This window comes from Lagopus muta, chromosome 1 (assembly GCF_023343835.1).
Source record: "Lagopus muta isolate bLagMut1 chromosome 1, bLagMut1 primary, whole genome shotgun sequence".
Classification (NCBI taxonomy): domain Eukaryota; kingdom Metazoa; phylum Chordata; class Aves; order Galliformes; family Phasianidae; genus Lagopus; species Lagopus muta.
The window spans coordinates 124,803,619-124,815,708 of record NC_064433.1 but is presented as its reverse complement, the minus strand read 5'-3'; the positions used below and the strand labels follow the sequence as shown (position 1 = coordinate 124,815,708).

At 36.0% G+C, this 12,090-nt stretch overlaps 1 protein-coding gene across 1 annotated transcript in view; it reads right to left on the bottom strand.

Moving 5' to 3' along the window:
- Nucleotides 1-12,090, bottom strand: part of ANOS1 (anosmin 1) — a 133,925-nt gene that overhangs the window by 98,756 nt on the left and 23,079 nt on the right. The window contains exon 2 of the mRNA XM_048928523.1: nt 10,195-10,242. Within this exon, the coding sequence (XP_048784480.1) occupies nt 10,195-10,242 (48 nt within the window). The remainder of the gene's footprint in view (nt 1-10,194; nt 10,243-12,090) is intronic.

Sequence of the window (12,090 nt, the reverse complement as noted above, 5' to 3'; positions counted from 1 at the left end):
ACTCTTAAGAAAGACACAGCACTGCTAATATGCAAATATCTTCAACTATAAATGACGGTAGGGAAGTAGAATCCTAGATAATATATGGGCAGAACAGACTTTCAGTATAAAGCTGTTAAAGGCTTTTTTTTTTTTTTTTTTTTTTTTTTTTTTTTTTTTTTTTGAGACACCAGCAGTTCTTAAAAAAGTATTTGTTGAACTGATGATCTTCCAAGGTGGCTATGACAGGTTTGGAAAGTTTGTCATTGATTTAAATTGTTACTTGTCAGCTCTTATTGTCTCAGTGCTGCTTTATAACTGCAACTCCTAACCTCACAAAGATCTCACCCAAGACCCTCTGATTCCCTCCCTTGCTCACAGTCCATTATTCTTGCCACCCAGTGAATGAATAATGAGATCCTCAGATATCACTAGATTCAAACAAAAATTAACAACTGTAGCCAGACTGATCTCTGCCTGCTGAGTCTGACCACACACCTCCCCGAGCACTCTTGCCACCCAGAAAGCAACCATCGTTAGAACTCCTCCCAACAAGGGCAGCATGAACCAGGCAAGCATTTGATGCTTTATATAGTATTTTCAGGCCAAACTGGAAAAATTACAAAGAGCAACATATCAGAATCCATTTGTTGATGAAGTCTTATTTGAATGGACATAAGTTGTAAGCAATGACAAAGCAGTAACTCCATGCAATACTCTGGTTTCTAGCCATGTTTACTAGGGCTAACAGAGTATTATGATTTATGTAAAATAAATATTTTTCTATCCCAAAGAAGTTCAAAATGTAACTAGCTACTATATAGCTAAAGGCTTAACATAAATCAACGAGTTGGAGATATTTCATTCCTAATATGAAACTGCTTTAAAAATAGGTTCTGGATTCCCAAATCTGGAAAATTTCTACTATCCTCAAATTATGTAGTTCAAATCCCAAGTGCTTTAACTGAATTTTCCTTTCTTGCTCATACCTGGATTCATTGCAGATATTTAAAATATTTTGGATATATTCAAACATACATAGTTCTATAACAATTACATAAAATCTCTTTGAAAGAAAAACATAGGTATCTGTTTTCTTTATTTTTCTGTAAATTCTTTGCATGTATTTGGTGGAATCCAGAAGTCTTACATCTAAAAGCAAGCACAGCATATTCTGGAGTAAAGACCCCTGTTCATAGCTTCAGGATTCCTGTTTTATACTACAGAGAAAAAATCCCTTTCCAGAAATCTTTCATTTCTAAACACAAACTGAGAAAAACCTTCCTCAAAAAGCATATCCCTTTTATCCCTACTGCGCCAGCAACAAAATAGTACTGAGCTGAATAGTCAGCCTTTTCTTCTTCCATTTCCATACAGTGGATCTTGATGGTATTCTTTCATGAGGAATTCTGTGTATTGAAAATGAGCCCAAAATATTTCTTCACCTTTCCCATGAACATTAAATACATTTAGCAATATTCAAGAAATATGCATATGATTTTCCCCTTTAGTTCATACCTTCTGTAATTCTTCACTTTGTATGAAGTGAGGATGCAAACCAATTTTAAATTAGAGTTAAGGATGTAGCCTCCAATTTCAGAGACATATATGACTTCAGAAAAGTTACAATATTGGTAAATAGGCTTGAATATTCTCCTGTGTCTGCTTTCTGTCAGAATGTTACTTCTGGAGATTTCTGTCCGGTCTATTTCTATGCTGCCTCAGTATGTTCAAAATTTTCAGGCTATTAAAATAATTAAAAACATTTGAGTTGATTAAAATCAGAATGTATGCAGTTCGTAGAATAAGTATGATTCTTATGAATGAGCTGGCAAAGAAGAGTTACCTTTCTAATCCATTAGCCTAAGAATACACCCTGAACTGATTTTAGGCAGAAATCTCCAATAAAAACCAGCAAGGAGATCTGCTTAAACTCCTTGGCACAACAGACCTTTGACACCATACTCTCTAAGAAACATTTGTTTTTCCTCAACATAGAGAGTTATTGTAATTTACAGATGGTGCTAAACAGCAATTAACTCTGTAATGCCTGATTAAATATCAAACAGAGTATATGAAACTTAACTGGCAAGTTCTTTTTCTGGGAGGACCATGCTTCTGTGCTCAGGCTGCTCTTCAATTCTTTGCAGGCACTCAAAAATGGAAAATAGCCATAATTCCTACTTCCATTTCAATGCACTCTTTACAACTCAACGTAAGTGTGCAGAAAAGGGCTCTTACCTCCTCAGCTGCATGCCTCAAAGACAAATGGTGTACTCTCAGCACAGTATCCTCAACCTAAATACATTTTTATATCTCCTTCAGTATTATGATAATGGAGAAACTCCAAGGTTACCTGAAAAAGTACAATCTTATGCTTGTTTAAAGTCATTATTCCCTACCTCAGTGGGTTTTGGATAAGGCCCTGGGTATTTTCAAGCAAAACTCCTTTTAAAGTCAAATGTTAGAAGAGACTTGCATGCTTTTCAACCTCTCTCCCTTTGCAGTGGCTTGAATGTATTTTATTACTACATTAAAAGGTCATTGTAAGTACATTTTGTCTTTGTCACTTAACTAGATCTATATTTGATCTAACTATGCAGTTGTCTCCTACAAGGAGAGAAAAGGATCATACATTTAAACAGACTATTACAGCCTGTTTTGCATCAGGAATTAATTAGGTTAATGAAATGTACTTTAATATGACAAAATCAAGATTCTGATCTCAACTGCACAGTTATAAATTTTGTACAGATTCTCTGATTTATATGAGCTATTAAAATTCCAGAGTAGCACTCATGCAGCTGAGCTCAGGGAACTAAAAATGTGTCTGAGAAATCAAAATATCAAATATACGTGTATGTTATATATTTACCTCTGCCTTCTGACTGCAAAATTACTGAAAGATGAGGAAAAAAATACATACAACGTCAGAGCAATCTGAATGGTGAAAGACCTGGGAAAACTTAAAAAAGATTCAAAAGGATAATTCTTTTATCTGTTTTGAAGTTATTTACCGCTAATTTGTCTGTCTCTGTAGTATTGTCTGTCTTTCCTATCTGACCAGTGCTGCTCCAGTGATGACTGGTCATCTGCGAGTTGTTACTTAATCAACTGCTTGCTAGATGGCAAAGATTTACAGTTGATTAGGCTGCATAGCTCAGCTGCTATTTCAGAAGTTTCTAGGAAGGGATTATTTTTGTGCTCAAATACCTCTAAATAAAGGGTTCTGCAGTCTCAATATCCCTGGATTCTGAACAGTGTTCACTGAAGCAGACAAAGCTAAGTTAAAGCAGCATTTAGTGCTTCAGAATGCCAGCCTCAATAAATATCTGTCGTGCATGTGTGTGTGTGCCCATGCACACATTTCTCTCCTTAGCTATACAGCATTTTTGTATATATTGTAGAGTATGCAGACTAAGGTCTAAAGCCAACATTTGCATTTTTGAGGCTGGTGCTGAGGCTCCTGTGCTATAATCCTCAAAGCCAGTGTTAGTACAATTCAGCCACTAATGACAATTTTGTGTCCTTTCTCCATGAAAGAGGGCTACTTAGTCTTTGGCTGGCTATGCACAGCATTGGCTCATTTTTCTCAGTATTCAGTATTCAAATTTCAAACAGCACAGTGATCAGATTTGCTTACTTCTGCTAGCAAGTGGGCCAGATACAACCAGCCAGAAAAGCAAGATTCAAAACAGGCATCCTTTTCTCTCTCAATGAGAAATTCAGCAGTATTCCAAATGAATGAAAAAATGCTGCACAAGGAGAGATAACCAATACAATCCCCTCCTCTCTAATCATCATAAGGGTTCTGGCAGTCGTGATTAACTTTTAAAAGCAGAAAAAAATGAAAAGAATGTATTTCTAATTGTTTGTTATAGACATGGAAAGTTATCAGTAGAACCATTCAAAATGAAGGCCACCATAATACCTTCCAAGAGCCCCAAATATTTATTCTTCAAGTCAAAAAAATCTCAAGTTGAAAAAACAAGTAATAAAAGCTGAGTAACCAAAACTAGAGTCCAGGAAAGAACACCTTCTGTTTCACACTAGCACTCAAAACAACTAATAGAGACTTATTTTAATAGCAATTTATTCTACACCTGCAAGCTTACTTGTCTAGTTGGTAACACGGTAGGAGAATGGAGTTATGATCTTGCATGCAACTGTGAAGAGTATAAACTTTATCTCCTTTTATTTCAATATCCCATATTCTACAACAGCTGCTTTCTTTGATACTCAAAAAAATAAGACTTAATATTTACAAGTATAGAGCAACACATCAGAAGATTACAAAAGTATTGTAAACACTTTGGATTTTAACTCTGTTAATTTGTCATTTCTCAAGGCCCTTAGAGAACAAAAGAATTCTTGTCATCGTTGCACATTTATATAATAATGCTTTTGTGTATATAGTAAATCACAAAGCTTTCTACTACTTCTTCAAACAAAAACATCCAGAAACTTTAGTCAACTCTTAGCTACTTTAGCTCTAATCATCTAATCACTATTGTTCTTCCAGCCCCATCTACCTTTCTGTAAATGAATATACTAAAAAATTAAATCACCCACAGGAACGCAAGCAGTATTACCTTTGCCTTCTTATTTGATATATGCTTAGGATTATTTTATTTATTTAGCAAACTAACAATGTGAGCAATTCTTATAAACTCTGACTCTGTTAAATAGTTTTACCTTATCTTTAAGTAGATGAAAGAAAAATACTGTGTAACAAATTAAGAAAGAAATGTTATTCCTTATCTCTTTTTCAAACAAACAAACAAAAAACAAAACAACACATCAATTACCTTACCCTCACGGCTAGCACTTAAATCATTTTAATTGACAATAGAAGAATCACTATTCCTCCTAATTATTAAAAAGTTACTGCTATCCTGCTGTAGCATTCTTGTGTAAGTAAGAGTGGCTCAACATACTTTCCAGCAGAGATGTGAGTTTCCAGGCTAAGAAATCTGGAATGTTCCAGCTATTTCAGGCTAATGATCTCTCAAATGCACACTAATATGTTTGATAAAAGTCTCTCAGCATGTGTGCACAGAACGCTTACCATAAGAATGACAGTACTGTGGGCAGGGCAAATCACTGACACCATTTCAGACTGAGTTTGATGCTGGAGGCACAAATTAAAACTGTGAGCCTTCATTTCAGTGGGCTTTGACAGATGGAAGAGTGCATCAAATCTCTAATTGTTTAAACCATTAACTCATCTTTCCACCTGCATTATCTTTGAAAAGAGCTCGGCTGGAAACTTGGAAGAATTACTCACAGACTGAATTCAGTAGTGTGTCTTATTCTAAAATGAAATCAAGGCTGTTTTTTTTGAATGAGCATGTTAAATTTGGATGCAGTATTTGTAAACTTATTAATCTTTATTTTCACATTTTCATCTCAGCCCTGAAAACTCAAAATAGCCTTTCAGCCTTCCTGAAGAATCAATCAATCAGGGACCGGTGCCTTGGCTGCTGGGAACAAGAAAGTTCTACTGCAATTCACAGTGCATTACGATGATCTCCATTTATCTTCAGTCCTTGCAAATGCCACTGCACATGCAGTTCTAAATTGTGCCTGCTGGTCTTTTGACTTTCAGTTGCTTAAAAAAAGAAAAATTTGTGTAAGGAACTGTAAAATGTATATATACACATACACACACACACATATATATCCATATGCCTTTCCAAGACATCCTGGCTCCTCTTTGGAATAAAATGCATTATTCACTAAACAAGAATAAATGTAGAACACTTTGTCATTACATGTTATTCTCACCAGTGTTTAACTCACTGTTTTTATGGGGAAGCACTTGTTATGTGCTCAGCACTTCCAAGTACTTGAGAAGTAAATAGCGTCTGTACTAAGGAGCTCACAGACTGGCATGGATAGAACAGGAAGAGTAATTCTATGTGTTACATTCACTGTAGCAAGACTCAATATTAATAAAACAACAGAAGGCAGTGGGATTTAAGGAAGGATCTTTGTGAATGACAATTGGCAGGAGTCATTTTGGGCTTAGAAAGCATAAGCAGAAAAGAAGGGGCCATGAATATGATTAAAGGACTGGAGCATCTGCCATATGCAAAGAGGCTATGAGCTGGGACTGTTCAATCTGGAGAAGCAAATGCCTGGGGGAACTTACCTTCCCCTTACAGGGGTGAATAAGAAAATGCAGTCAGACTCTTCCAGTAGTTCCCACTGATCAGACCAGAGGCAATGGGCACAAATTTAAAACAATTAATTTCAAAAACAAAAACAAGAAATACATTCTGGACATAAAAAAAAGAACGGACAAATACTAAAACAAACTGAAGTTGAGGTCTACATTTGTGGAAATGTAGATGTAGTGTGACGGCAGTGAATAATAACTGCTGTTACCAGAACAGGCAGCTTATTTTGTGATCCCATAGCAGTCCTTATTATAACATGTAGGTTGTTCTGAAAGTAATGCCTCCTATTTGTTTCTATGGAAACTACAACAGATATAAAGGGAACACTAACACTGTTTGGTAGAGCAAAATCTCAATCAAAAAACACTACTTTTCAACAGTGTCACCACCATTAGCTGTGCTTTTTCACCAGAGATGAACAAAAGCCTGCATGTGGCACTTGTAAAAATCTACACCAATGGAGGTAAACCACTGTTGCTGTCACCACTGTTGAAATACACCACCCATCAACTCACTGTCTTCACATCCACTGTTTGGTCTCCAGAAATGTTCAGCAAGTATTGATGGATGTCAGTGGGTGTCATTTTTTGTCTTCATGGAGAATTTCAATTCCACATCTTTGCTTCACACTTCCATAAAGATACCATTCTGCCAGACCATCCCTCTGCTGCCATCTATCACATGGCAACAAAATGAAATGGAATACTGGTGGGAATGTTCAGCTCGTATTGCAGTACCACCAACATCCACCTCTGTCATAGTGGATCAATATAATAAAATAGGAGGCACTACTTTTGGAGCAACCCTTGTAGACTATTATTAATATAATAAATTCACCACCTAATCTTAAAGCAGTATATGCATTCAGGAGCTCCTTTGAGTCTTACTTTGTAAAATAGACCACTAGAGAGATCTTCTTAAATTACATATAAAAACATCGGTGCATATTTTGATGTTCAGAATCACGCTTTTGTGATTTGCTTCATTAACATAACAAAACTAGTAATGTGAGCGAGATATAGGTAGCCATCTACAACCATTCCTGTGAGAGCAACATCAATTTCACTTCATTAGATTTGCATCTGTTTGAAAATTAGTTGCTCTTGAAAGTATTCATCTTCTAACTAACAGTTGTTGGCTATATTTGTATTAGAGGGCAACAGTGTAATTGCTTGAATTAACTTCAGAGGTACGTCACTAACAAAATGAACAAAAAAGTGATCTTCTACAGCAAACTTCTAATACAGAAGTGTCTGTGTATATAAAGAATACAAATTCCCATGAGGAAAAAAATAATTGGCGTAGTACATAAGTATTCCAAGATTTCTCCTAGTTCTATGTTCAAAACTGTACGCACAAAATTACTACAGATTTCTGTGTCATACTAATCTTATTCTCAGAAAATAGTGGAGAAGGATCTACACCAGCTTTTGTCAATTCAGGTCTAGGAAAACAAAATCCAAAACAGAGACTAAACGTGTTTCCAATGAGGAAAAATGAGGAAACACAGGCAAAAGCCCTACAGTGAATGTTTCATGACAATATTTTCTTCCAAGACTTGTACTTTTATAGGCTATCCTAGGATAAGAATGAAAAAATGTTTAAAAAAAATAAATCGTAAGTAGTTACGTTACAAGAAGAAGGACTGCACTGTAACTTTTCTATTTTAAAAACACTGTCACGAAAGAATAAAGTAATTGAAAAGTAACTAAATTGACTATATCATCTTCAGTGTTGTATGAGTTACAATGACATAGCTTTAAAACAAAATTTTATCTGTGTGTCATATGCACGTACTTCTGCACTTGATTATAAGAGATTAATACAATCAAGGTAATTCTTAAATTCATTGTACTTTATATCTATTTTATGTGGATTCATAATCATGGAACAAATCCTCCTGGAAGACATGTTAAGGCACATGAGGGAAAAACACGTGATCCAAGACAGCCAGCATGGTTTCACCAACAGCAGATCATGCCTGATCAATCTGGTGGCTTTCTATGATGGAATGACAGCATCAGTGGACAAAGGGAAGGCAACTGATGTCATCTACCTGGACTTTTGCAAGGCCTTTGACATGGTCCTCCACCACATCCTTATCTCTAAATTGGAGAGAGATGGATTTGAAGAGTGGACAATTTGGAGGATAAGAAATTGGAAGGTAGACTGTCCCCTTCTTCTCTGCCTTTGTGAAGACCCAGTACTGCATCAAGTCTGGGACATCCAAAAGAGTCCAGAGAAGGACCACAGAGATGATCAGTAGGCAGGAGCATCTCTCTAAAATATAGGCTGAAGGAACTGGTCATGTTCAGCCTGGAAAAGAGAAGGCTACAGGAAGACCTTATTGCATCTTTCCAGTATTTAAAGAGAGTTTACAAACATAAGGGAAATCAACTTTTTGTGTGGATAGATACTGATAGAACAAGGGGGAATGGTTTTAAACAAAAGGAGAAGAGGTTTAGACTGGATGACAGGGGCAAGTTTTTTTACTGAGAGAGTGGTGAGATGCTGGAACAGGCTGGCCAGAGAGGTTGCGGATGCTCCATTTTTTGGAGGTGTTTAAGACCAGGTTGCATAGGGCCTGGGCAATCTGATTTAGTACCTGATCTAGCAAGCTGGCAACCCTGCCTGTGGAAGGGGGACTGGAACTTGATGGTCCTTGAGGGCCCTTCCAAACTAAGCCATTCTATGAACTTCAGATTGATCCAGACAGATGTTTATATAACCTGTCTTGCTTTAAAAGCTGGGCTTTCCCTACATGACTCATTCCTTGCTAAGCAGACACAATTGGAAAATCTTTCAGACTGGATACTATAGCAGCTTTGATAAGTGAATTAAAAAAGAAAAGTACAACAGGATCACTGCAGTACCACACAAGACCATTGCACCCTCCTTGAAAAGCAATTTAGTTATGACAAATCCCTTTCTCACAAGAATGATAATATTCCATGTCAAAAACTAAACACCCAGCAGTGTGACAAAACTAATCTTTTCCACTCTCTTCCTTCACTGATGTCATGACACGTAGTTCTTAATACCAATGACAGTGTTCAATTTTGTTTTATTTTCTTACAGTGGAACACTCAATAACAGTTCATTTTCAATCTCATGCACTTTAATGAAAACTAGATTCTCTCTTTGGTGAACCAGCAATCTCACTTCTTAAATGTAGAGAAACTGTTTCATGTTAAAAATCAAGGTCAGCATTTACATAGATTAAGAAAACAATACAGAATGATGCTACTTCGTTTTAATTCAATTTGTAATATACCCTTTACAGAATAAATCGAAGATAAAATGCCCATATTATTATAGAAATACATTTTTAGGAAGATTAGGTAGGAATACTGGAAAAAAACTCCTCATCAGTTTCAGGTAAACTTCCAAGCCATTTAAAAGATGCATTTCTCATTACATTTATGAAAAAACAGTTCCTGGAATGTGTAATTCCACTCTTACCATCAAAGCTCCCAAATCACAGCTGTTTCTGTTCAGATACCATAGTAAAATTTTTGTACAGTCAGTTGACTTAGTTTACCTACTCTCTAAGCTTGCTAGATCAAAATGCTAGGATGGGACAAGGCATAAGTGATCTGTTTCAAGAATGATTTCCAAGAAAATTCAGTGTCATGCAAAAAATTGAATAAAGAGTTGAATGCTGGCATACCTTGGCGCTACTGAGTGAATATTTTAAAGTGACTGACAGTTTCACTGCTTATGTCCAACAATACTGAAACAGAAATGATATAGAAGATTCCAGACAGTGTAAAGTTTGTTGATAACCACAATCACTTATCAACCAATTGTTAGGTTTTTTTTTCCTCAGCTAAGAATTATATTGGTTTACCTATGCTCAATATTTATCGTCAGACATAATTCCAAAGTCCTGAAAAAGTAGTTCACTTGGTATTAATTTTGGACATTTATGGATTGAGGTTTCCAAATAAAAAGGTGAAAACTACTTAATCTACAAACAACATGGAAACAATCATGTAACTTCATAAATGGGACAAGGAAGAAAACAACATACCTTTGAACACTGTTTGTGATTCTGGCACCAAGCAAGTGATCCATTGTTCTGAAACACAAAAAATACATGAGTATAAATATTTTGTTAAGAATAGATCTGATCATCGTAACAGTTTCAAACAGAATTAACCTTGCAGTTCTTTTTTAGAGTATGATGTGTCACAGCATTAGTAACAATTCTGAATCCACACCGCTTGTGCTGAGTAAAATGCTCAGGCAAGTGTAAGCGGACCTGAGAAAAGCTAGAAAAACATTTAATCATTCAAAGTTGGTGGAAAATTTACTCGAGTCTCCTCTTAGTCCACTTTTGCGAACACTTCGTATCTGGATTTACCAGCAAGACAATAAAGGTAACACCTGTATATAAGAAACCGATATGGATGTGTAGTGATTCATGAACTGAAAGCTCATTAGTTGCATTTCAATATTACACAGTACTTAAAATAAACTAACAAGGAAACATAATGAACAGCCTTGAAGAAAACAGAAAATTGGATTAAACGTGAACTGCATTTACCAGAAGTCAACCATAACAGTTTTGTTTAACATTTTCACAATATAACAGATCAGGAATTCTCATCTATCTTAAACTGCAGCAAAACAATGAATTCAGCATCATGTGCAAAATAATTTTTTAAACTAAGAAAAATGAGAATATGATGAAAACAGAAAGAGAAACTTGAAACAGGCCTGGCTATATTCATCAACCTGCTACTTTACCACAGCAGCTCATAAAAGGTCAACTTCGGAAACACTATTTCCCAGTAATAACCAGAGTTCAGGAAACAAATGTTTGTGGGGCTAATGCAAGACAAAATATTCATCCACTTTCTGTATTGATGAGAATAGAAAAACCATAAAGCAGATCTGGGTAATCCTATAGACTAAACACTAGAAATAAGGTGTATGACTAGCAAGTTCACGGACTTGAGAACTTAGACATACGCATATTTCTTTCATCTTTGTGAACTCATCAGCTGTAAAGAGAACAAATAAAAATTATGGTAAATTTATTGATCACAATCTGACTACGGTCCAAAAACATTGGTGAATTCCATGAAACAGTAATAGGACACCCTTTCCAAGGAATAAGGCATAGTATTTCTATATGGAAGAATTAATGCTACTGTACTGTGCCTTCACCTTTTGAACTAATTATAGATATAATATAGATATAGTTATGGACAACAGTCACAAATTCAGGTAGGACAGAATACAGCAGGATTAGCAAAACTACAAGGTTTTGTCTGCTTAAATAAGAGGGTATGAAAATTAAGGTAACCTATAGATACCTAACTTTTAGCTGTGTGCTTCTAAACCTATGACAAAAATACTATTTGGATGTATAACCCAGAAGTATATGTACTAGCATGCACTGTATTCAATCCAGCTACACCAGTCTGTCAGCAGAGCACTTCTGTTCTCAACAGGGCATATTAGCTTGAATAAACCCGCAAGTTGCCACAGTGATGAAGCCAATAGTTTGAAGGTGGCTCCCTCCTAAATAGTGTTTGGAGAGACAGTATTTGTGCATGCCTTCACACAAGCTCCCGGAGTTGCCCAATTCCAAAAACCTTTCCTGATGTCCCAGGAACGATATTTATACACAGATACATAGTTGCGATACAAAAGCTAGTAAAGAAAGTCCCTTTTTATCCAATACTCTGAAAGAGTATCCAGTACACTGAAAGATAAAGGCTTCTTAAAATGAAGAAATCTGCTTCTAGCCTAACACAGGTGACTCTAATTACACAAATAGGATACCTGCTTTGGCAGGGGGGTTGGACTCAATGATCTCTGGAGGTCCCTTCCAACCCCTACAATTCTGTGATTCTGTGATACAGCACTGTTGCTTGCACTCTTAGACAAGCACACAAAACAAAATAAATTAAAAATA